Source organism: Gambusia affinis, linkage group LG17, assembly GCF_019740435.1.
Source record: "Gambusia affinis linkage group LG17, SWU_Gaff_1.0, whole genome shotgun sequence".
NCBI classification, from domain to species: Eukaryota; Metazoa; Chordata; class Actinopteri; order Cyprinodontiformes; family Poeciliidae; genus Gambusia; species Gambusia affinis.
In genome coordinates, this window is record NC_057884.1 from 5,102,303 (window position 1) to 5,128,860 (window position 26,558).

General features: G+C 42.8%; 1 protein-coding gene across 3 annotated transcripts; it reads right to left on the reverse strand.

Moving 5' to 3' along the window:
* Positions 1–720: 720 nt before the first annotated feature.
* Positions 721–24,612, reverse strand: pik3r1 (phosphoinositide-3-kinase, regulatory subunit 1 (alpha)). 3 transcript variants are annotated; one of them, XM_044095840.1, is made up of 15 exons: positions 24,366–24,612; positions 21,653–22,189; positions 13,023–13,115; positions 12,848–12,922; positions 12,477–12,608; positions 11,566–11,767; positions 11,374–11,456; positions 4,714–4,915; positions 4,449–4,629; positions 4,240–4,365; positions 4,015–4,157; positions 3,747–3,923; positions 3,554–3,628; positions 3,292–3,462; positions 721–3,199 (listed from the first exon to the last, which is right to left on the reverse strand). In XM_044095840.1, the coding sequence occupies exons 2-15, from the start codon at positions 21,984–21,986 to the stop codon at positions 3,010–3,012; spliced, it is 2,184 nt and encodes a 727-aa protein (XP_043951775.1). In that variant the 5' UTR covers positions 21,987–22,189; positions 24,366–24,612; the 3' UTR covers positions 721–3,009. The 3 variants fall into 3 exon arrangements, with proteins under 3 accessions (XP_043951775.1, XP_043951776.1, XP_043951777.1); XM_044095841.1 differs by lacking the exons at positions 11,374–11,456; positions 11,566–11,767; positions 12,477–12,608; ... (2 more) ...; positions 21,653–22,189; positions 24,366–24,612 and adding an exon at positions 7,292–9,786; XM_044095842.1 differs by lacking the exons at positions 11,374–11,456; positions 11,566–11,767; positions 12,477–12,608; ... (2 more) ...; positions 21,653–22,189; positions 24,366–24,612 and adding an exon at positions 5,801–9,782.
* Positions 24,613–26,558: the final 1,946 nt, after the last annotated feature.

A 26,558-nucleotide genomic window follows, 5' to 3' on the forward strand; every position in this document is an offset into this window, starting at 1 on the left:
TGCACGCAACTCAACCTGATGATGAAAGCGTGTCATTTTAAACCACGCTGCGGTTTATATGCATTGTGATCTCCAGCCAGGTGGAGGTTTTCGTTTTAAAGGCATGAAAGAAAAAAAACGCAACACTTTCATCTCGTCTGACGTAAATCTGGAGGCATAAAGCAAAGACATGAACAGTTGAGAGGTTTCCTAGTTCTGAGCTTGAACCACCTGTGATGATAATAAAAGTCCGGAGAAGAACAAGCCGACTCGTATCTTAATAAAAACTTTACGTCTTTGACGCATAACACAAGCTAGCATTATGCTACGCCAACTAATTTAAGGACAAGCTAACTTCATACAGGAATATGAACTTATTGAGGCACAAATGCAACTTGATGGTACAAGGACAATTGTTATTTTTGAAACGGCATGTCAACAATTATTCATCCCCTCCTGGATTACCAATGCAAAATGTCATTGTTGATTTGATTGTAGTAATGCTAATTTAGCATTTAAGTTAGCATTCGGTTGATTCAACACAACCTGTGTTGATTCGTTTGCATATTTGGGTCTTGTTACATTATTTCCAGGGACTGTAGTTAAAACCAAGTTTTCAACAGTCAGTATTTTATGTTAAACTGAATCTTTTCATAATCTTGAATGCATAGTTGCAATGTCATTTTACCTCAGCGTGCTGCTCCTGATATCCTGATCAAATAAATTAAACACTCGTGTTTCTTTTTTTTTTATTAAAAAAAGTGTTTTATTTGTTTTGTTTCTTTTAAACAAAGCCCAATACAGATTCAAAGCCAAACTGAGAAAAACTGGCAAATATCAATCCAATCATGTGTGGGACACAAGAGAAACAGGAAAAAGAAAAAAAAGAAAAAAAAAAAATCAATCATACAACCCGGCACTGACGCAGAGATGGTGCATGATGGCTGTGATCTGAGGGAATAATAATGAAATAAAAGGTTTGTGCCAGCAGCTGTTGTGAGGTAAATAAAATTGGACATATTATAGATGTCTTTAGTACTTTTATAAATGTGATAAAACCAAAACTGTGCTTTAAAAAAAAAAAAGAAATTAAATTTCAGATGAGCAGTTTGGTCAAAACTGCGAGTACCGTCGCAGAAACAGTTTCCTGCCTCAGGGGGAAAAACAGATTTGCACCCAGCCTCTGCCGGTTTGGACATGTGTGTGTGTGTGTGTGAAACATGGGAGGTAAATCATCCGACTCCCATCGTAATAGTGAAAACAGAAACAATCACATTCTGGATTCCCAGCTCATTTTTGTTAAGATGTCAACTCAACAGCTGTGCGTGCGTGCATGTTTAGATTTCAGGAAACGCGTCACACCTACAAGCGCTCCGATTGGTCGTTTGGGCCTGTACCGCTTTCTCATATAAACCTTTGATAAAACTTTTTTTTTTTTAAACGAGGAAGGAAAAATCTGTAGTTGAGCTGTTGCCGTTTATTATTTTGGGCTCGCGCCACTTTTGCGCGGTGCAGCTTTGAAAATATGAAAAAAAAAGTAGTTTAAAATTAGTTTCTGAAATGAGCTGATCCACCCATGTAAACATTTTCTGATACAGAAAAATATACAAAGTGTAAAATGTAAATTGATCTTCTATTCTCTCATATGGGAACATATCTATTTTATAACAAAATAAATCTCTACTGCTGTTTGGGCGGCGATATGGGGTCGTACAATCCCAACCAGCACCGTTCTCCGACTGCTCCTCCAACACGGGCTTCGCTCTGTACTCTTCACTGAAGCAGCTCAAACACTCAAAAGGCTCTGCCTGAGAGAAACGTTAGTTTGAAGCAAAACAAAACAACAAAAAAAGGTAATAAAATACTCATCTTTTCCATCTGTATACCAGCTGTTAAAGTCGTTTACAATAAAGTGTACGTTTCTATTATTCTTTAAAAATCAGAAGCGTTTTTGTACTGTAGCTTGGCATTTTGAAACAACAAAAAAAATATTCTCTTGGATATTTTTTACACAGGAAAAGATACTTTTCAAGCAGTAAAACAAGCTTATATTGTGTGTTTGCAACAGTTAAACAATTCTTAAGTACAAATGGAGAAAGAATTGCATAGCTGATCAGAAGAGAACTCAACAGGTACTGATCCTTTTTGGTACGGTGCACTTTGTTTCATGACTTTGCACAATTTCACATATATACATGAAATAGTAAGTCCATTCATAGTCTCAACCTCGTCCAACACCTTTAAGATCAGGTTTGTTTCTGCACCCTAAAGCTCCACAGCGACAAGGCTGCAGGCTTTTATCCGTCTCCACACTGCTCTTATAAGTTCGTAGGAGTTTTTTTATCAAACCATTTTTAAAAAAAAATTACGTGTAAAAAAAAAAAAAAAGAAGAAGAAAAAAGTGCCATTTTGCTACATTTTCAGCTGATCCATGGTCTGCTGCTGAGCAGATAAACACAAGCTAATGTGTTCCAGCCATCCAGCGTCGCACGGTCTCTCGATTCTATGAGTTTTGGTCACGTGGACAGTCCGCACAAACACACACACAAAAGGAAGGGGGAGAAAGAAACAAATGCACGTCGATGATGCAAGGAAAACAACAAAACAAAACAAGTCGTAGCCGGTGAGTACGGTTCCGTTTCAAAGGTTTGACTTTGTGGTATAACATTCCGGCTGGTAAAGCGTCAAAACAACGAACAAGCACCATAAGGAAAAGGCCTCAGACATCCTCCTCTTGGAGAGTTCAGCAGTTCCCGCTAGATTCTGTGCTCCCACAAAAACAAAAGAAAAACAAAGAGATCTACATTCAGACTCGCCTCAGGTTTTACGGCAAAGTCACTGAAATGTTTCAGGCTTTATTGTGTCCTTTTCCTCCGGTTTCCAAGTCCGAGAGTCGGAGCGCGTCCGTTCTGTCGTTTATTGTTTGTATTTGCTCAAGGAGTCCAAGACGTCGTCTCCTCCGGCTCCAGCCAGGTTCGTAAACCTGTGTGTCCGTGTGGAGGAGGGGAACGTCCAGGGTTTGTGGGTTCCTCACCGTCTCTGCTGGGCGTACACCGGATATGCTAGCGTCACGTTCAGAGAGTCGTTGTGCTGGACCAAAGACGTGTGCTGGTAGTGGAGGACGAGTTCTTTCAACGAGCCGTACAGATTGTACGGCTCGGCAAAGCCATAGCCCGACGGCGTCTTGTTGATAACGCAGTGCTTCACCTCGCCTTCCACGCTGCGGAGAGACCGAGAGGCAGGACAAACGGTCACCCACTTGTCGGGAAATCTAATCACGACAACTCTAATCGTAGCTTTATGGATACGTACACAACGCTGCAGGCGTAGCACCCTGCTTTGCTGCTGTCCCGAACCAGGAATGTTCCGTCTCTCTTGCCTTGGAGCACGGCCTCAGCCTGGAGCCGGTTGATGTTGCCCAGTCTCCAGCTGCGTTCGTCGTGATGCGGGAGGTCTTCGTCGTCGTCCACCATCGAGTATTGGCTGAAAGAACACCAAAGATGTGATAGAACATTAGTCGTGACGTTTTCTTGTCGAGGAACGTTTTCTGCGTCGTTCGGACTTGGGGACTTACTCTTCGGTGTTCTCGTTCTTGATTCCTAGCCACTCATTGAGCTTCTTCTGTCGAACTCCTTTCTGTGTCAACCACCTGCCGGACAGGAAGCAGATGCAATTTAGACACAAAGAATGACCAAATCTATCAAGGTACGTCAAGGTTACAACGCACCTCGATAAGAGCACCCTAACCCTTGACGAGAAGTACTTACATGAGGTACTGGTCTCTGGTCTTGCGGAGCTGGATGAGGTCGGGTTTGATGCTGTTCATCCTCTTGTCGATCTCTCTGTAGTCCGCCGCCTGCTTCTTCAGGTCTTCCTCCAGCCTGCGTTTGCTGTCGACGATTTCGCTGATCCTCGATTTCAACTTTTCGTAGTTACCCATGATTCTGTGAACAAAAGCCACGAATTAGCGCAAAAAACCAAAAACTCTCTGTCTGAAGGCGAGCTAAAAACGATTAATCTCCGAAGCGTCCTCACCTTTGGATCTCCTTGTCGTTCCCTTCTCTCCTGAACTTCTCGATGTACTCTTTGCTGTACCGCTCTTGCGTCTGACATTGCTCCTCAAATATCTTAATGGTTTCGTTAAAGGCTTCTATCGCTGTGCGTTTCATTTGAATTTCCTGCAAAATTAAGCGCAGTTTTAAAATCCAAATTTCCGCGGTGAAAGTACCGATGCCAGTCGGGAGTGAGGCTGCGTCTCACCTGTGATGTTCTGGTGTATTCCTCGTACAGCCGGTCGTATTCTTTGTTCTTCTCTTGGTACTGCTCGTGGTATTCACAAAGCTTCCTCCCCACAGCTTCGATGTTGTCTTCTTTCACCACCTGGTCCTGATGACGGATTTCAGAGTTGTGGTTAAGTGCCCCTCAAAACCAGGAAGCGCTGTGACAATCCAGTGGGCTAGCTTCCCTACCTGCTGGTGTTTGGAGACCGGGTAAAGCAGCTTGACGTCTAGCTTGGGGTTGTACTGAGCCAGCGACTCGTTCCGATAGTGGTTGATGAGCTCCACGACGGAGCTGAAGGTCAGCGGATCCGAGAAGCCGTACTTTCCGTCGCGATGGAAAATCTTGATGAGCTTGTTGTTGCCTCCTTTCCTGAAAGCAAACAAAGGCGGTAGAAGAGTTAAACCAAGAGTGGGATGGAAGGATAGAAAGACGGAGGAGGACGGTTCGACTCACCTCAGCGTCAGAGTGTAGTCTCCGTGCATTTTAGTCGAGGCGTCCCGCACCAAAAACGTACCGTCCGCAGTGTCCCTCAGTTTCTCATTGACTTCCTCCCGAGAGATGTCCCCCCAGTACCATTCGGCGTCCTGAAGAGCCATGTTGTTGTTCATACCGTTGTTAGTCACAGCTGTGGACTTGGGTGGTTTTGGAGGTAGAGCTGTTGGCGCAAAAATGAAAAAAAATAAATTAATTAATAGGTTGAATTCCTGGCGTCTCGGCAGCAAAATTTACTTTCCCCGACTTCTGCTATTTGAGGCAAATCAGGCGCTCTGCTCTGCTGCAGGCTTATTAGCTCTCACTCATGCCTCTCTTTCTCTCCGCCCCAATTCATCCAACGGGGATAATGAAACTCTGCCTTCTCTCCCGACAGCGAGAGAGTGGGAGGAGAGACGGAGCGGAGCGTGAGTCAGGCAGAATCAATTTCATTCAAGAAAGGAGGCTGCCTATAAATATTCCTCGCTGCAAAATGCAGGAGCGCATCCTTCTGAGAAAGAGATGCGCACGGAGGAAAACAAACGGTTGAAAACAGACGAGGCACGCAAGTTTGAAATCTACAGCCATTGCCGGCGAACGAATCCCCTTCGGCAGGGGCTTTGGTGTGGGATAACATGATTCTGCTTTATAGATTTAGAGTCAATAAATCTATGAAAGTCAAAGCCAACGGAGGCTAGTAGAGATTGGAGCTAAGGTAGTTGGCTATTTTTAACCCCACAAATCTGCACTGCATCAACCGTTCTGCGGCGGCGGACTTCGCAGAAAATCTCTCGGCTGCAAAGAAAAGCAGGATTAACATGTCAGATGCCTTCTGCAGCAACAAAAAATAATTGCATAAACAGAACAGAGAGGGTCTGAGCTTCCCACCTCATCTAGAAATGCGTCCTCCTCGAACACAAACCAGACTTAACAAAAGCAAACGGAAACAACAGCAGCCCCAACACCACGGATTCCTCGTCCTCTCCAAGGCAGAAACACTTTTAAAATCGCACGATTCCCAAAAAGCCATTAAGAGGCAGCCTGCTCGGTAACGTGTTACATCACTCACCGCAGCCAATCACACAGGGGGGTCAGTCACCAACCGCTCCTGCATCTTTCATTTCCTGAGAGCGGTGAGGTCATTCTCCGAGCGTATTTCCTGCCGATATACTTTACAGCGCTGCTGCCGAGCAGAATGGGATCACACTCTCCGCTTTGCAGCTAAACTAGTAGAAGGGAAATAATAATAATAATAAAAAAAGCTTCCCGCAGCTCGATTCATCCTCTCCCTCGCGCATCCCTGTCTCCCTCTGCCGAGCCTGTGCACTTGCTCTCCTGCAGGTTGGCTCGCCCCCCTCGCCCCTCCTCCCTGCGTGTGTCGCGCAGACGCTCGGCCCGTCCCACTGCTGGCACGCGGACAAAGCCGGCTCTGCTGCTGCAGCACGTACGCAGCTGAATCATAATGCCTGGCCTCCCGCTCCTCCTCCAGCCCTCCCTGTGGTCAGCATTAACCCGGGGTTCTGTAATCCCACAGCATGACACTCGACGTGACGGAGACAGCCTGCCAGGTTTCCTTAGCGATGTTAAAATAGAAGCAGCTTCCTGGTAGAGAATTAGGGCTTCAGAGGGAAGCTGGTTTTCATACAGCCAGATTGTCTAAGAGGAGAGTCTACAGATTCATGAAGAAGAAGAAGAGAGGGATGCTCAAGAAGAGACCGATTAGTTTACTAAATGATTGCCTGAAACAAAATAACAAAGTACAACTAGATCTGCTGCTCTCCTCAGACCTCAGCTGGCTGAAAGAAACTTTCTTTTTGAGACAAAAAGTTCTTTGGAAATATGTCCAATTCTAAATATTGGATAAAGAATAGATAACATTACTTCATACCTGAATCGGTCTCAATATTGTGACAATGTGGACACGGGCAGATCTATTCAGTCTAATTCTAGGCTTTGTGGTTTGAGCAACTTCATGATTTATTATTTTACATCATGCTTCGTATTCCTAATTGCATTTTCTGAACCTTCTGAACATTTTTGCTGCAGTTCATTTGTACAAATCTGTTTGACCAAGCTTGTGAAGCTGTTGGGTTACGTGAGTGTGCAGCACTGCTGCAGCTGTCGAGTAAATTAGTTTTTCTTTAAAATGAAACATTTTTAAATAAGTTCAGCATTGTTTTTCTGTGGAAGTGGAAAAACTAACTCCATCTAGCAGTTCTCGCTCGAGGTTCCTGTCCTGTGAGACTCTCACGCCAGCACACCTTCGGCCGGGTAAAGAGTCTTTTTACACTTTAAATTATTTAGACTTTCTCTCTCTCGAGACAGCGCATCTAAAAATAATGCGAGGGTTTTAGAGCCGGTGTGGACCGGAGAGTTACTTATACAGCCGTGTGCCTGAAGCAGCTCTGAGAGACGATTGGGCTTCTTTAAAAAAAAATAATAATAATAAAATAAAAAATAAAATGATATCTTTGTGTGTGGTTGTTTTTTTTTATATATATATATTTTGCAAGAGTTCACAGGTTAAAAGTAGAGATACATCCTGGAGCGTCAAACTCACGCTGTAAGTTGTGCATGTCTCAGTGGATGAAAAGTCCCTTCTGAAGCGTCTCTTTCAGTTCCACAGGTTGAATTAAATCCAGTTCGACGAAGCTCCGTTTCATAGTTTGGGCTGTCCCCGCCCCTCCTCTTCCTCGGGTATGAGGATGCGTCTCGTTTTAATTCTTCAAAAGAGCTGCTGCTCTGCGCGCTTCTTAATAAAATCCAGGTAATCCTCTGGGCAGGTGCTGCGTGCGACCGGGCTGAGTGTGTGACTGACTCGCTCGCCCCGCTCTGTCTGACTGAGCGTTCAGCTTCTGCTCAGACTCTCCCTCCCCTCTTTCCTTTCCTCTCCTCCCTCCCTCCTGCTGCTGCTGCTGCTCCTCCCCCTGCCCCGACAACGTTTCCTTTTCTGAGCCGAGCCTGAGGCCTGCTCACGTGGAGGCGGATGGTTAATGATTAGCAGTAGCTGCTCTGGTGTCGCCCTGAATCCAGAGTCTCAAGTTTCTGTGGTCACTCCCTCTTTTTTTTTTTCCCCTTCTTTTTTTTTTCCCTCTTTCTTTTTTTTTCCTCCTACGTTTGTAAAGGACGAATGGGGTGGGCGTTCAGTCTTATGATTAACTTGCAAAAGCTTCAAATATTTGCTGACTGAGCCCTTTGAGGAGGCAGGACATGTGGATATCCAGGCGGTGGGGAGGTTAGGTTAGGTAGGGAGGGATGGGGGGGCGTCTTCAGTTAACAAGAAGCGCTCTGTGGCGCAGGCCGACTTTCCAGCCAACCGAATCTAAGTGGGCCTTTTGACGCTTACTTAAAATAGGCCAGCAGTAACTGGGAGGAGGCGTGCAGACACCCTTAAACACACGCACACAGACACAGGTCATTCACAAAACACACACAATCCGAACATGTGTGTTTACAAAGTAGGCTCCCCCTCGTCTCGGTGTTTGCATGAGCCAGATGACTGAAACCCGGCGCACCTGAGCGCCCGTGTTTGACTGGGTCATGTGCTTCAGACGGGCCGCCGACGGCCGGCTCTCGGCTGTGTTGAGCCGAACCGATCATACACTGTCGCAAAGTGTAAAAAAAAAATTAAAAATGGTGCTGGCCCCTCCCCCACCTGTTTCTGCAGACCAACAATCAGCTTGGGGGTAAGATGCTATTGCTAACGAGACAATAGTTAGCAATAGCATAACTATTGCTATGCTATTAGTTATGCTAATAGCATACCATAACTATGCTATTCTATTAGCATAGTTATGTCAAAGCTAGCACATCGATGCTACGTTATATACTGCTTACTCAGCAGATTTCTTATAAATACGTCCTACCTGTGGAAGTTTTGTTTCATGTGTTTTGTATCGTTGAAGATTACGGTCAGCTTTATTTAATTTATTTTATACCTGGCTTTCATTAAGCTGCTGCATTACTTTACATGACAGGCAGCTTATGAATGGCTTTAGTTTGCCTTCTGCAAAGTCGTTACTGCTGTAAACAAGTCATTGTTTGGCGGTTAACCAGGACAAAATACGTTGCTTTTTGGGCTAGTTTGTCGCTATATTTTAAAATATTTTAGTTTAATTACACTCTTTTTTGATATTAAACTTTGCTAATTGGATGTTAGCGATACTATGTGGGATTGAAGCTGTGTAATATTGGTGTATATTAGTCATATCCCTTCATTTCAGGGACACAATGACCTGCGCAGTTCGGTGGACACGTTGTGGCTGCGCTGCGTTTGATCAAGTCTGTCACAATGCGCCAAAAGAGTTGCGGTGATCCGTATTTAATTTAAATCTGTGTTTAATTTAATTCAAATAAAAACGCGTTTCCAATGTCTGATACCGTTTTATTCCTACACCTCTGTACTTCAAATATTTTTAAACGGGTTGGATATTCTAGTAAAAGTATTAGTGCATAACATCTACAGCTTTTCATTTTAAACGGGTTGGATATTCAGATGAAGGAAGTGATCTTCTTGTGGTTTCGTCTTGTATATAAATTGTTCCAATGCCAAGCTAAGCAAAACTCCTAAGCTTCCACTTCAGTGCCGTCACTCAAATAATGTTATACTACTATATATTATATTTAACATTAACACAACCTGCTATAGTTTTCTGTTTGTAAACATGACGGTAGCAGCTTTGGACGCGTAGCACTGACAGATAGCAGAACATTGGACATCTGAAAATATCCCAAAAACATGCGACGCCACCGTTTCAAAGCTAAAGCTAGCATGCTACAAGTAGCAGAGCAGCTAGCCCAACTAAGCTAATAGCTACCAGATTGCTAAGTATGGCAAAACAAATTAGCTGTCATCTATTCTAATTTTTTTTTTTTGCTAGAATCTGTGTATATAGAAATTAAAAAAATATAGATAATTGTAATTTTCAGGTGAATTTTGCTTATATTTTCTGATTTGAATATCAGAAAATATGAGAAATATCATAAAATATTTGGCCAATATGTAAAGCATTTTGATCAGATTTTGTTTTTAAATGTGTGTAACTAATTCCCTTTATTGTGATAATCATATATTGGCATTTTCTTTTTTTATTATTATTTTTGCAATAAGTTTGTATTTTGAAAACGTTTCTATTGAAAGCTAGGCTAGGGGTTGTTGCTATAACAACAACCCCTAGCCTAGCTTTCAGGGTTGCAGCTAAGAATTATTTTTGGTAATCCATCATCCATCAATGACAGTTTCTTTATACAATATTAGAAATATCCTAAAAGGTGCAAACAAAAAACAAATAATTTATCATTTTATTGTCTAATATTCAGACTCACTCCATTCAAATTCCCTTAAGAGATTTTGAACCATGTGAAGCTTAAACTATTTTTGGATTAATTACTACTTTGTTCAGCAAATTGACTTTTTTAGTCTGTCCAGTTAACCAATTACTCGCTGACTAAACTAGTCGTCTGTTCATCATGATGAATCTGGTTAATCATTTCAACCCTACGACCCTCCAAATATAAATCTACAATCGGGAAACAAAAAGCATTTCCATCCATCCGTCCATCAAAATGCTCTTGCAGGTGCAAATCACTGACAGCAGAGACCAGTCCAAGCACAGCCGTGTTATAAATAGCCCCAACAGGTAATAAAAATGTTTTAACAGCCACGGTCAGCCTATGGGTCCGTGGGCGAGCCAACAACAGCGCTTTTAACAAGCCCTGTAAAAACAGAAGTGTCACACGCAACACACTGCTGCCTCCTACCACAGCAGCTCTTTTATTTTTCTCTCTCTCTCTCTCAGACCACCGCCGAAACTTTAAAACTATTTAACTTCAGATTCCAGGCTGACTGTGAGAAAACAGACCCAGAAAGACAAACCGCAAAAATCACAGAATGGTCCGCAAACTGGTTTAATCCGGTCAAAATGATAAAAAAAAATAACAAAAAAACCCCAGAAAAAAATCCAGAAAAAGCAAGTTTGTGACGACGCATGCTTTGAAGCACCTCAGTTGTGGAAAAAAAAAAAAAAAACCTCCATAAACACTAAACATCCCATTTCAAGTTACTTTCTTCAATCTAAAATTGCTAAATTATTCCTCAAACAGATTTGGATAGCATTCAGGAAATGTCGGGTCGTTTCATTTGAGTTTTCTATTTTTTAGGCATCAGAAGAAGCTCAGATCTGATCAAACTGAAAAATATGAAACATTTACGCTCCTGCCTGGATTATTTTGCATTACCCAGATTCGAAAAGCTGAACTCCAGGAGAGAAATATCCCTTGTTTTGCTAGAAACACATCTGAATGCACTGAAATCTAAACGAGACTCATAAACAAAAAAAAAAAAAAACTCCAAAATAACAGCCGGATTTTTCAAAGCTGCATTGAAACCCTGCAAGAGAATTTGACACTTTCAATTCAAATGCACCTGGATGTTGCAATCTGCTGCAGCTGCAGGTCCCAACGCTTCGATCGGAGCTATTAATAGCTCAGCTCTCAGTCAAGAGTTGTGCAGCAGTTTAGTGCCACGGGGAGCTTAACGTTCTGCACCGCCTAATAAATAATGCGCCCATCTCTAGAAGAGGCGATGCAAAGTGCGAGCGTCTGATGCAAGGTTAGTAAATGATGGATGATCGGAGCCGGTACCTGGAGCTGCTTGGCTCTCGCTCCACTCGCTGGTCACCAGCACCTCAATGATCTTGATGAAAGCATCCAAACTGGGTTCGCAGCTGTGGGAGGGGAGAAAAGGGCAAGTGTGGGGGGTTAAAGGTCAAGTCTCAAATGCAACATGTCTGGATTTTTTTTTTTTTTTTATCGTTTCCGACGAGTGACGTTCACCTGGTGGGCTGCTGTCTGAAAAACACGGGGCTGAAGATCTCGCCCAACGATCTGGCGCTGAGCTGGTTCTTGGGCGCGTTCTGGCAGACTCTAGAGAAGTGCCTGAGCAGACACTGCAGGGCGAGCCAGTACTGGGGCGGCAGGGTTGGGGAGCTGGCGATGCGGTGCAGCAACTGGGCGCATTCCTCTGGGTTCGCTGCCTCTGTCGGTGAGGGGGGGGGGGAGAAAGAACAAAACAAAAAAGAAAAGAAAAAACCGTTCGGGTCAAAAGAAAATGAGATGAATCACAACTGGGAGCGTCTCTGGCTGAAGAGCGACACGAAATGAAAGCGTGATCTTCAGACAATGAAGAGATGGAACAAAAAAAAAAAAGAGAGAAAAAAAACAGTCATGCAGTTTGTCTTGGAAACCGCTGAGAGAGTGTGCGGTTGAGAATGAGCGTAAGGTACACTAGCAGGTGATTGGCTGCCTGGAGATGGCAGAGATAAACTTTCAGGCTTGTTTTAGTTCCTATTAACCACAGATATCCTGTTTCTGGCCATGTGACAGCAAGAGAGTGCAATGCAACAGAACACAATGCAACAGAACGCAGTGAGGAGCGACTTTTCTTCTTTTTTCTTCTTCCCTTTGCTTTGCAGAAAAAGCAGAAAAGTTTATTCAAAGTTAAAGAAAAGAAGCAGGGGAGAAGCATGCATGATTTGAACTTTGCATGTTTTCAATTGATGAAGTCAAGAACCCAAAAAAAAAAAGAAGTGCAGAGCAGATGAGCTTTTTGTGGGTTGTTTTTTTTTTTTTTTTTTCCATCTCACAGAACGTGTTGTACAGTTTGGGGACATTACGTCAGCGTTTCACGCGCCAAGCTTCGAGGCCGTCTGCACAGCGAATGAACGCGACGTCGGGTCGGCGCTCACCTTTGACGGCGTGGACCATCTGAGCGTGGAGGGCGACCGGGACGATGGGCTGGGGCAGATCTTGCAGGTACCTGCGCAGGCCGTCGCACAGGGCGGGCAGCTCCAGCTGGTCCAGCTCGGCGGCAGGAGGATCTGAAACGCAGCGGCTTGGTTTGTGAGAAAACCGCGAGCTCTTTGAGTCGCTAACGTCATGTGTGTGCAAACACAAAGCCCCTTTTATTTTCTGAAACTTCCTCTGTGTGTGTACTGGTCTTGCTTTGCTGACTGGAAAGTTACAAGGTTCACACACACACACACGCACACACACACATGCTATCGCTGATTAGGACATGGGGAGTGGAAAAAACAAAACAGAATAAAAACATTCTTACCACAATCATAATACTGCCTGACTTCGAGTCCCCCTCCAGCGGTGAACGTTCGATACAGAGTCGGGTTATCCACACCTATCGAAAGGAGAACACTGAGGTCTCTGCCAAACTGGTCACCCATGGACAGAGTCAACTGGGACGTGAGGGGGAAAGCGGGTTGTCATGGCAGCCTCACCTTTCCTCTCGATAGCTTCCAGGAGTCTGGTCAGCAAGGGCGGGGCGGTCTCCGGGAGGAAAAACTGCTCCGTCAAGTCCGCCAAACAGACGCCTGAGGAGACAAAGGTCAACAGAGGGAAATATTAAAATCAGTGGCTTCACATCAAAGCCACTGATAGGGTGACTAAAATAATACGAGGAAGCAGTCTCGTGTAAACTGTGATCAGCTAGAAAATTGAATTTGCATTGTGGCAACCTGAATACAGATGTTCTAATAGTCCTTTTGACAACAGCTTTACTCTCAGCAATAAAGGATTTGCACAAGAGTTGTGGCTCTCAGCAGCTTCTCCAAAGTTATTGCAATTTCTCACTGTAATGCTCTTCTTTCTTGCATGAAATCCCCTAAAACACATCGAAGTTTGTGGTTGCGCGTTCAAGGCGTAGGCACCGTCTATCTCGGACTGAAGACACAAAAGCTCTCAGGGGATTTCAGTAGACGCAGTAAATCTCAAGGTTTCTCCGTTGTGCGAGATTGGGGTTATTTCTGCAGTTTTCACACTTGCTTCTCACAACTCTGTGTCAAGCTAACCAAAATGCTAGGAAGTCTTCATTGTGGCGACAGAGTTTAATTTCTCCCAAGAAAAATGACGTCTTGACACTCTAACAACGGCAAAAATACATATAAATCAGATGGCGGCGATTCTTCTGAACCAGCTCAGGTGTTTGACCAACAAACCGCTCAGAGGCTTCAAAGGCGGCAGGTACATGGCCGGAGAGCGCCTTTCAAAAGGTGAAAAGAAACGTCCGATTCAAGAGCAGGAGGGGCTGAGCGTTCAAGTCAGGGTTTGGTGGGTTAAGGAACTAAGCAAATATCCTGTGACATGAGGTTAGCCAGGTCTCTGGGTATTTTAGTTCTTTACTTATTTTGCCTTTAGAACTTTGCAGCCAGGTGCGAACATGAAAGGATGAAGGATTTGGCCGGGGTTTTTATTTGGATTTTGTAAAGGCGTATTAAAAAAAAAGAAGAAAAAAATTTTTTTTCCTGAAAGGCTCGACTGTTTGAACACCGAGACTCCGGGTCGGTGAATGGAACCTTTCTCCAAACTGTATTTTCCTTTCTGCCCCTCTTTTAAAAAAAAAAAATTAGTAAAGTGAAAAAAAATTTAAAAGAAGAAAACGAACAAGTGCAGCTCTCAGTAATGCATGATGATTATCACAGAGGCATTGCTTACTTCCAACGAAAGCGAGGGGGTTAGGGAGGATGGGGGGGGTCAATCGGGCAAATAATGAACGGCTTCGACCGAATCCACATCCTGAGACCAGAGGGGCTGGTGGGTTGCGTGTGAAGAAACTGGATTACTCAAGTCCCTCTGACCACATTACACACAAACCTTCGTCGAGGACAAGTGGTCATCTGGAAGACATTACTGGAAATGCAAAACCAATGGGACGAGGGAGGTGGGGGGTTGGTGGGGTTCGGAGAAGTAGCAAACTTTGAGATGGAGCAAAGTTTCCCTAAATAAAGATGGGAGACATGCGGTGCCGCCATCTCTCACCTTGGAAGTGTAAGCTTCTCCCCCTTCCTCCCCCGAACAACAAGACATCCAACACGGCTCTCCTCTCGCGGCCAACCTCGTCTTTCCGGGAAAGGAAACCCTAACCAGACTGCTTTCCCTCAAATCAAACCCATAAAAATAACAGATCAAAAGAGAATGAGCAGCTGAATGCTTAAGCAGGGATCCAAAAACTTTCCAATCAAAGTTGCAGATGCACTTTTCCTGCGTATTTTCACACACAGATCTGCCGGTCTGCTCCAGACAAGGTAGGGCGACAACTGCTGCAACGAGACGGCTCTTCAAGGTGATCCAGGGTCCCGTGTTTATTGGGGGGGCATGAATGGCACAGCACAGACTGGAGATAGAGTTGCTTCTTAGTACTGTCAACGGCATGACAGTTTTGGCGTCCGTAGAAATGTATCGAGTGTCCGGGAGGCAAAATATGGCAGAAATGCTCTGAGCAATCGCTGACGATTCCTCAGACGATCCGATGATAGACGAGCCTCTGCTGGGCATGGCTTGTAACCGAGGAAATGCAAAGAATATGCTCTGTTTATTTAAAGTTTGATAATTGTTCTGGCAAAATAAATTGTCCCAGGGTACAGACACAACCAGTTTAATTATTTTTACGACTGTTTGCTTTGATGTGTCGATGTGCCATCAGCTGGCCTTCTGTAGACAGAGAACTGAATTATCTGATGCAAATCCTTCTGTTGATGCATAATTTATAATGTCAATGTATAATGTTGATTTTTGGAAATGTTAAGTGGGTCACATTATTATTATTCTTTTTTTGACGGCGTGGACCATCAAAAGGTTGCTCCTTGTGATGTATGAAACAGGTTGTTCTTGTAAATGACTCAAGAGATTTTTCACGAATAATAAATAAAGCATTATGTTATATAACATTATTTCACTTGTATAAATGAAACAAATAGGATTTGATTCTCACATTCAGTGATAGATATCATGTTAGTGATTTTCTACCGGGCCCCTCTCATAGAGCCCCCCCCAAAAAAGAAAATCAACTGAGCACAGACATAAACCTAAACATATTTTGTTTTCAAACTCCACTGAAGTTTATTTCACACTTCAAGTTGCAACAAAACACACTACAAACCATCTTTACAGCGAAACACTTTTGTGTAACTCCCTCCCCCGCCCCCATTCTTCCATACTGTGCCCCCCCAGGGGGCGCGCCCCACACTTTGGGAACCACTGGATTAGTGCAACCTGTTTGTCTTGTAAAGTGTGTTTAGGTGACGTGATTTTGTGAAGTCGGTGTTTTAGAATCGAACCAAACTGAACTGAAAGTTAGTTCAGTTCAGTTCACTTCCTGCATACATTCTGGTAAACTTATCAAGTTTTGTTATTTCAACTAGAAGAGACCATTTTCTTGTTTATTCAGACAGCTTAAATAGTGGCATGGCAGCACAGCATGAAACTTTATTTAGCTTTCTGACGAGAGACTGTTTCTGCAGCAACTTGGAAAAGAACATCAAGGCGACGGTGGCCTCCTAAACATGCCTCTACAAGTGTGCATGTTTGGCCTCAGTCAATCAGCAGTCAGTCAGAAAGACAGACAGACTGAGGAAGTCTTTGCAGCTGCCACTCGTAGAGCTGCGGTGTGCTGCAACTGGGGGTTTTAGTGGGGGGTACAATCTCACCGGCTCAAGTGGTATGTCTGCAACGAACAAAATGTAGACTGTGGGCAGAGGGAGCCGTGAACTCACTAAAGATAGCTCACTAGTTGGGATAAATTTAGAGAGCCTGCTCTGGTAACTACCATTTTCAGGTTCCTCCTGGTCTGGAAGAGGTCGAGCTGCGACTCAGGAGTTGAAATCAGAGGACCAGTGCAACAGCTGAAACAACTGGCTGTGCAAAGAAATGTTTAAAAAGATGTTCAAGACCTCAGTGGAAACTAATATTACATGGAACGTACCGCTTAGAATCTGTTTTAACCACAAAAGAAATGATGCAACTGTGATGCACAGTAGAGGATATAAAAGGCAGACAATGTCTCCTCCTGGTGGAGAGAAGATGCAATGCAGAAGACAAGGAAGAACCAATAAGAAGATCGTTGCTAGAGGGTGAAAATTAACCCTCTGTGTGCATGTATGATGTGTGTGTGAAGACTCACCACTAATGACTATTTTTCTAAAGCCAAATCCACCATAAAAAGTCTTACTCAAAATAGAAGAACAGAATAATAGGGCTATACATCCCAGAATGCATTGATACCGATGTTTTCTGTTAATACCAACAGTTTTTGAGTTAAGACACAAATTTTATTATGTTTTTGCAAGATTAACGCACAAGTTTAGAACCCCATCTGGTATACACGTTAGATAGTCATACCCGACAGCGCCAGATCAGATAGCATCTTGATTTTACAGCTCTGTAGCGACAGAGTGAGCTATAATCTCGATGTTTTGTTTGACCACAACGGCTTTTAAAAGATATGCTGCCTCTGCTGAAGGGGCGTGCTGCTGCTGCGCGCTAATGGCTACAAGCCTGTGCATTCGGTAGAAGTGTGCAACAGGAGGAAGGAAAACATGTGGGCTGAAAATAAAAGTGTTTAGAAGGAGCGGAGTTCGGGTTTTTTTTAGGCATTTATGCAACGCATGTCCGTTTTAGAACTATGCATAAACCGTTTTGGTGGAGCTTCTCTGTATCTTCCAGATATTGTCTTGCTCTAATTCTACCTCTGTCCTGTTGGTCACCTTCCGAGTCCACACACACACACACACACCCAGGCTTCATTTCCTCTCTTTCCTTCAGACATTGATCGACTCCGGTAAAGAAGATTTGCCAATTCAGACTTCAGTCCTTGCACACAATAAGGTAATGAAACGGCTATGCACACGATTCCATGTTATGTCTTGAGTGGATTTACACTCTAATGCAATTTGGTGGTGTGTGTGTGTGTGTGTGTGTGTGTGTTGTTGGAGGGGGGCTGGGGGGTGGAGGGAAAATATTAAATTTACAGCAGTGATCTTATTGAGCTTCAGAATTACATTACAGCCGTTTCGACACACAATGGGTTCATGTGAAAGTGTTCCTAGAAGCAAACGTAACAAACAAGCCGGGGGGGTGTAACCGTGTTAGCATGTTAGTACAGTTCACTGCAGTTCAGCAAACATTGAAAGGACAAGATGGAACGTTTATTGAACATGTTTTTGTTCTAATCAGATCTTGGAAACAGCGAGGAGCCAAAAATACATTTAAATCCAGCTGGAGTCCAAAGGATTTATCACAGTCAGACTCTCAGGACGTAAGCTAACATTTACCAACATGCCAAAGACTTAAAGGGCCGGTGTTATGCATTTTCAAGCACATAGTGCTATTTTATCGCGCTAACAATTACCAGTGTTACTTTCAGTTCTTATTAAAATAATGTATATATCAAATTTGACTTAAAACACCTTGAAATCGGGCTTCTGTCTCTTTAAGAAGCTCCTGCTTTTTCTGACACACCGCCTTCAAGAAGTCATTACAACATTACTCCATTAAGTATTTAACAACATTTCACCAGTGTTCCACTGAAATCTAGCTCCTATAATAACAGTTCTACCAGGTGTTTGCTAATTGCTGCTGGCTAGTCTGAAGGAGCTGAATGGGGAAGTGGTTCTCAAGCTCTGGAGCTTGGAAACTGCAGCTCTGGAGCGGAGCTTTGTGGAGAAAGGCGATGTTTGGTGAGACAAAACGTTTAGTCAACCCAGAATGGTTGCCAAGGGAGATTCAAGGACTCTTCAAACATCCAAGAAAGATGTTTTTTTTTTTAAGGTTGGTATTATGTTACAATGCGATATAAAACTCAAAAAAGTCAATTTTACATAATACTGCCCTTCAGCCCAAGGAAAGCCAACTATTTCTTACAAATAGCAAAGAAGAAATCAGAAATAATAGTTATCCGCCAGTGTAAAGCTGCCGAGGCGAGAGTTAACGTTTTATATTTTCTGGTCGCATTCTCTACTGTTACTGCAATCAGCACTTAACACAATACGAATTCATCACAGAGCTATTAATCAGTCTAAAGCTTCAATGCACAGCTTGCATTACTGCAACAAAAACTGCAAAGATCACACCAGGACCGTGAGCTGTTCTCAATCTGCTACTGACTTGGATGATGGGACCAATGTGTAACTTTTCCTTCAGGGGGGGAGAAAAAAACATAGCCACTGCCAAAGTCACTAAACACCATAATTTACAAGACTATGACATAATTTATAGAAAATAAAGTGACTGTGTTGAATGGAGAAGATGTCAGGCTGAATGCTAAAGAGGCTCAGAGAAGGAGAGCTGCATTAGCTCCATCTGCTGCTATGTGGAGGACCGACCCATCCAAACAGCCACCAGCTCCCTTCAGCTGCACTTTTTAGCAACTTTTTCAATAAAGAAATGAAACAAGTAGGCTTTTTTTTTTTTTAGATACTTTTGGTAATGTGCCAAAGTGACAGACGGCGTCAAATATTTCCTCAAACAAGCCCAAGCAGGCCCGCCGAATCTTGTGACAGCATGCAGAGCAGCAAGCAATCACTGTCTTCCAGCATTTACACCAAAACTGAGAACGAGTAAGTAAAAAAAAAAAAACAGAAGAAGAAATATGGGTGTTGCCTAAACAATTTATATGTAACTTTGGTGGTAACTGTTGACAAAAAAAAAAAAAAAAAAGGTTCTGTGTTCCTTCCACTCGGCGGGCCCAAACACATGCATGTTGTCTTAACTCAGAGGCCCCGGCGAAGGAGCAACACTTTAATGTTTATGAAAAAAACAAGGAGAGGAGAGAAGAGGAAGAAGGAAAAAAAAAAAAAGAGGTAGTGAGCTGGAATGAGCCGGAATAGTTTCCCAGCCCTGCCCTCCTCTCCTCTCTCTCCACATCTGCTGCACTCATGTAAACTCCCTCCTCCCCCCGTGGCTCAGAGAAGAGAGGCCCCCTTTCTAAGCCTCAACTCTCCACCTCCTTTGCCCTCGCAGAGCTGACTGTAGGCGCTATGAAAACATTTAAAAAGAGGAGTAGAAGGAAGGAGAAGAAGAAGAAGAAGGGAAAAAAAAAACTGGTGTAGGAGGAAGGGAGTTGGATCCCCTCAGTGGTGGGTGATAAATCACAAACACTCTGGGAGCAACAGGACCCTCTTCAAAGAGGCCTTGAGCTTGGTTCCTCCCATAGCCCCCCCTCTGGCTGCCCTACGCCCCTCCGCCTAGCACAACGCTCTCGCTCTTCCTCCCCCTCCTCCCCACCAACCTCAGGGCGGCACCTCCCCTCCCCGTTCCTCTCCTCGCCCGGGACACAGAGACTTTTCTTCTTCTTCTCCCTGCACTAAAATTCTCCACTCGCTCCAGGCTCAGCCCTGCGATGCAGCCATTCAAACGCCGTGCTACCCCCCACCCATCCCCTCCAACGCACCCCGGCAAAGAATTTCACAATCGCACCACAAAAAGAGCAGAAACTGGAAACCTGGCAACTCTTTAGGTGCGCAGTGGAGTTTGAGCCGCCGCCTCCTTCAAAAAGCAAAAAAAGCAGAGACCGGTTTTAATTGAGCGTCATAGTTGCGGCCGGCGCATCCCCCCCCCCCTCACACTGCCGAAACATAAAATCTTACCAAGCTTTTTTTTGTTTCTTCCTTCAAATATCTTAGCACACTTGAAATAAGAAAGCTAACTGAACAGCAATGTTTCAGTAAAATACAGCAGTTTGTTTTAAGTAAAACATTTATTAATATTGATGAAAAAGTGATAGCATTTCACTCATGGGAAAAATGTCTTGCTGTAAGTGAAATAATCTTCTTGATTTTCATCCATATTGAGGAATTATTGACTTAAAAAGAGCTGCTGAAAAGTTATTTGGATAGTATTTGAAATATGCCAAGATATTTGAAGTAGAAACTAGACATATATATATATATATATATATATATAAAACTGCAAGGTAAGATTTTGAGTTTTTGCATCATGTTACGAATACCTCTAATGTTAACTAAACTGTACAGGTTTCAGCTATAAATCAACTAAAAACAGAAAGTAACAGGTAAAGTGAGCAACGAGGCGGGAGAATAATAGAGAAAAATTTTCCTTTTGTGTTGGTTTCGGTTGGACTGAAGGCGAACACTGGGTGCTTTCTCCTCACATGCTCAATCGGTGACATTGTGTTGTTGTGATAGCCACAAATTCAGTCCAACAACGGACACTTTCTTTTCTTAGGAAAAGAAAGAAGAAAAAAAAAAGAAGTCCCAAGCTTTTCATATTTGACACTTGTGGTTTAGCTGCTTCGCCGTTCGCACTCTGTGGATCGCAGGATGAAACCTGAGAGGACTGAAAACACAATGACTAAATAATCACAAAAGTAAACTTTTGGCTGCAGACGGAACATGGTGGTGGCAGCATCATGCTACTAAACCTAAATTCAAGTCAGAATTGTGGCAAAATTTGGAATAAATTGGCGTTCAGACGTTATCCGAGTGAGTTTGTTTTCACAACACTGTCAGTCTCTGCTTTCCTATAACTAGGAGATGCATGTTCCTAAAAAAAACCTCCTCAAAATAGAAGCAAAAGGTGCTTTAAAAAAAAAAATTATCTGGATATTTCACAGTACTGCTTTAAGTTTATGGCATAAAATACCAGTTATTGACAGTTGCTAAGAAAGAAGAAAAGCAACAAAATGGATTGGGAGGTTATAGTTACATTAAAATCAGCCTAGTGTTTTATAGTCTCCTCAGTTTTTCAGTGTTGTGAAAACAAAAAAAAATCCAGAGAAGAGCCTATGACTGGTTGACTGTCCTGATACCTCATCAAAACAAAACAAAAACACACAAAAGAAAACCTGTTTAAACAAAAAGGCTAAAGAACTTTTTTTTTTCCCCTCTTTTTGCTTCCACTTACAAACCAGCTTGCCTCAACATGCCCAGATCCAAAGATCTGAGCATTTTTCTTAGAGCTGATAAGAAAATTCCAATCTCTCACGATGGAGATTGAGGAAAAACGGATGATATCCACACAGCCACCGTCCCTCTGGCAACCTGAGCTTCGCTCTTTCGGATTCCCATTCAGGGCTAAGTTCAAGTTCGCACTTGTACGTTAAAAAACAGAAGCTCACCTTGATCCGAGTCGGAGTCCTCTGCCTTGAAGGAACCTGGAGCTACAGGTAAGGGTCTGAGCGGCCTCGGCTTGGGCGTCGGCGGCGAGACCCACTTCTTCCCCACGTACTCCACGTACGTCCCGGGGAAGTCGCCCTTCTCCTGCGTGGTTTCGTTGAAGCCTGGCAGCCAGCCGATCTTCTGCGGCTGCTGCTCCAAGCCGTCGCTGTAACCGAGGGCGACCAGGGCTCCCTTGCTCACCAGCAGGATGTCCCCCACGTGCAGGTCGATGTCCTCCTCCCGCTCCTTCTTGTACTCGTACAGCGCTCTGTACTGGTATCCTTCCACGCTCATGTTGAAAGGCGGTCGATTAAGTGTTCTTTTTTTTTTGTGACTTTTTGGCTACCGAAGACCGAACAGAGACGAAGGTCGTCTAGCTCGTCTTCATTCTCTCACAGTCTTGACATCGACGCTCTGCTGCGCTCCTCGTGCGTCGCGTACCCATCAGACACCGGCCCGCAGCCGTGACGTTGAGCGTGCCTATCCAGACCTGAAAGCTGAGAGGAGAGGCCATGTTGGTCACAGTTTCACCAGAAGGCTCCTGCCAACGTCACGCGTGCGCAGCGTAACCTTTTCAGCCAAGTGTCTGAGAAACCGTAAAAGTGGCGGTTAAAGAGGCAGATGCAGCGCGAGGTCCTTCGTAGTTTGATAAATGCGCCACGGCTTTGCAGCGTTTACATAAAGGGGTGGAGGGTTAAGTTTACAGGATGTAAAAGCTTGTGTTTAAGCTAAAAAAATCAAAATCTGAAAAGTACAGGAAGTTGCTGTATTCAGCCTCATAAACTGTTTTTATTAGCTGTGCCAAGAAGAGCCTGTATTGAGGTAGGGGCAAATAAAAACAGTTGAGATGTGAAGGAACTGGAGTTGAAACTTTGAAACATTGTGAACGCTGAAATAACTGGATATGACCGTATTGGACACATAGCTCTTTTTGTTTTATTGTTTATATTTTATAAAAGCTGCACAAGAAATCTAACTGGAGCCATTACAAAAACAATACCTGAGTAGGATAGTACATTTCAAGTTTTTATTCTTTCATGCGCAGCATATCTAAAACATACATATCCATCTTGATGGCCTCGTTCTAACTCCCACGTTTCATGTATGATTTTATTTTTTTTTATGTGTATTTGATGTATGCTTTTTAATTCAGTTTATAAATATATATCATTTACATTGTATATGAACAAGCTTGAGCCAGAAACGTTTCCAAAAGAAACACTAAATTTGACGCTTTTATCAACAACTGATGAAAAGCCTAGGAGCCTACTGTCAGCCAGCAACAAGTGGGGGAGGGCTGCATTACGCTATGCATCCTGCAGCCAAATTAATAATAATTTTTTTTAAAAAGCTGATAACTCTGGCACTTTCTCTGATATTTACACTTTAATTGCGACAAAGAAAAATGACAGCCTTTTATAGTATGGGTAGACATATTTGAATTATGGCATTCTGACATTTTTGCAAATATGTGCAGAATTTCAAGATTTAAAAGTGGAATTGTTCAAAATGTTGGTATGATTTATATCATGACTCCTGACATTATGTATAGTAGACTGTAGATATACATATATAAGGCTGTTTGGACATAGATAAATATGTGTGGGATGATAAAACAAGAGCTATTGGAGGAAACATCACTAATATGATTATCGAAGAAGGGGCCCATAAAGTAGAACGTACTTTGGATTTTCAGAAGTAAGATAAATTACTGTTTTTTAGAGGTCAAGATAATGTATTCAGTTAGTTTCTTTACTGTCTTTGTTTTGTACAGACAGATGATGTGTAGATTTCTGTGAAAGCTATCAATTTTTTTTTTTTTACAATTGTATTTTACTGCATCTACCCTGGTTCACACAATAAGCACATAAAGAGTTGTTGTACAATGTCTTCAAAAGTTGTACAAAATGTTCTATGCAAATGAAGATTTCATCTGATTTGCATAAGCATCCCACAGACAAAGTAGGGTAAGGAAGTTTTTGTTTTGTTTGCGAAATGGTAAAAAGGACATAAATCATTTTATTTTTTTAAAGAAATAACTAAGTTAGAAATGAATGCTTTTAGTTTTCTTTTTAAATCCTTCATATGTACGTGCATTATTATTATTTTCTTCTGTTTTTTTTTTTTTTTTTTTGGTGCCACTGAAATATCTCCAGCGCAGACCTTGTCATCTGCCAAGAAGATAAGCGTCTTAAAAGTGAGTGATTCACTGCACTCCAGACTGCGTTATTACCATGAACCGGTTTTTAATGGCTCCTCTTTACTGTCTGTGGCACGGCTAACATTTATAACACACGGTTCCTCTCACATGTGCCTTATCGCCTTCCTAATCTAGAAAACACCTAGATAACCACAAGCAGTTTTGTTGGATAGTTTGCGAAACGTATTGCAGGCAAACTGGTGGCTTTTGGATAGAGTCCGAAATCGCCTGCAAAAAAAAAATGTTAATGGAGTAGTTCGCTAGCTAAATGGGCAAGAAGAATGAAGGGAGAGACAGAGAGAGAGAGAAAAAAAGCTACGTATGAAAGTAAAGCAACGACAGAAAACAGCAAGAGCGCAAGGTAAATCCTTTTAAGAAACATCAACTACATAAATATTCGACTTTTGCTAATAAGAATTAGGCGTAAACATTTTAGCTAGTTAACTTAGGGAGTTCGAAGAGCAGACACTTACCGAGTGAGCATGCAATGCTCCCGCAAACGATTCCAGTGAGTCCTCCTCCTCCCTCCACGCAAAATGGCTTTTAACTTCGAAAAACTACCAGCGAATGGAAGCCCAAACACGTCCTTTACCTGCCTGCTTGAAAGTGACGAGTCCCCCGCGACGGTCTAAATCCGATTTAATGACTAGAACAAAGTGTTACGACACACGCAGCCAGGCGACATAACGGCGCAGCTCCCCGTCCCGAACAAATGTTCCCTTCAACGTACCCCCTGCCCCCCTCCCTTGGCCGACGAGGGGCGAGACCAGGCGTTGATGCTGATTGGTCGAAACAGCTGTCAACCAATGGTGTCATGAAATTGGACCAATCCGGTTCCCGCGAGAGCCGACACTCCCCCTTCTGTGTTACTCTCGTAGGTAACATGGAGCGCGTATAGAAATTACATAACTACAACTCGTAGCCCCGAAGTTGTACGCCATTGTCATTGTCAGCAAGAAGCACAAAGCAATATTATTATTACCGTCGGAAGTTATGAAAGGGTTTAAAATGCAGTAGCAGATTCTGTGTGGCAGGGAGTAGATGCTCATTTGTACAAGTAAAAGTGTGTCATGCTGTATATGTACTTCTCTATCTATCTATCTATCTATCTATCTATCTATCTATCTATCTATCTATCTATCTATCTATCTATCTATCTATCTATCTATCTATCTATCTATCTATCTATCTATCTATCTATCTATCTATCTATCTATCTATCTATCTATCTATCTTTATGTCTATCTCTATTTCTATATCGTAGGTAGGTAGGTAGGTAGGTAGGTAGGTAGGTAGGTAGGTAGGTAGATAGATAGATAGATAGATCTAATTTTTTTAGGTTACAGCCTGTAGAGGTTAGATAGACCTAATTTTTTAGGTCTATCTTAAAGTTCAGGGTAATTTCAAGTTTGTAAGTCTAGCCAAAAAGTTTAATTTAGACTTTATTCAACCAAAGCACCTAATTTGACAATTCTCAAACCTCTGAAGTCTTCATGGCACATCTCTTATATATTCCTAACACCTCCACCATGTGAAAATCCAATAAAATACAGCAACAATTGTGTAAGTGAGGGGAGACTCGTAAATCACATTGTAAATGTTCCCATTTTACCCCAGCCTTTCCCCCCCAAATCTCCATAAATCTGGATGATTCCGTTTTCATTTCATTGTATTTATGATTGATAAAGACAATCCACAACCAAAGAGCCAAGCATTAGGGGTGGACGGGGTGGCACGTAAGCATGTCTGCAAGTTTATTGTTTTCACTCTTTTCTGCCAATCATTGCATGTTTCTAGTGTACACAGTCTGAAAATGTTACAGAGAAACCATGTGAGGCTCATGACCGTGAATGTGGGTGGCCTAATTAAAGCAGAGAGAGAGAAGGAGAGAGTAAGAGTGAGAGAGAGAGAGATTGCTTGCAGAAATACTCCCATACTATCCTGTCTGTACTAATAGAAACTGTAAGCAGCTTTGTACAAGAGTAGGCCCCTTTAAGTGTTCAGCAGGCAGTCAAAAGAGGAACAAGAATGGCACACAGCAGTATTGATGGTGTTGAAACAATCAGCAAAGTAGGAACTTCAAACTGTTGCTGTGGTGCCGATGGAAATCCAAATCACACTTCCAATGCACTCGAAATGCAGAAAACTTTCTTTTTCTTTTTCTTAGCCACAAACTCCGTTCTACAAGTTGGGTTTTCAAATAGCCAGGCAAAAAGGCTTTGGGCAGATATCTCTAGAATAATAAACTGAGCTACAGATGATGGAGTGATTATTTTGGCCTCCAGACCACACAGTATAATCTCCACCTCCGCCAGCAAGAGTTTACCCCCTCCCCATCTAAAATAATCATGCTCGGATGACCCATCTGCTGCTCTGTGGATACACAAAATGTAACAGTGATCTCTGTTCCCAGACAAAACATTTATTGGATTTGCCTTTTTTAATATTGTCTGCCATATAATACAGGACTACGGATAAGTGTTTCATAAACTCAATACCCACTGTTACTAAATATGAGAAACCGCACTGCAGTGATTTTGGAATTTAAAAGATAGGCACACTCAAATTAAAATATCAAGAAATCTCACATGGCAACTCTGTGTTATTTAGCAATCGTAAATCCAAGCAAAGACCACATGTGGAGTTCCTCAAGGCTCCGTTCTAGG

Coding starts and splice junctions, on each gene's coding strand:
- pik3r1 (XM_044095840.1), bottom strand. CDS start 21,986: ATGAGCGTGGAAGGATACCAGTACAGAGCGCTGTACGAGTACAAGAAG. Junction 13,116..21,652: donor GGACTCCGACTCGGATCAAG/GTGAGCTTCTGT, acceptor TTGTCTCCTCAG/GCGTCTGTTTGGCGGACTTG. Junction 12,923..13,022: donor GGAAGCTATCGAGAGGAAAG/GTGAGGCTGCCA, acceptor TCCTTTCGATAG/GTGTGGATAACCCGACTCTG.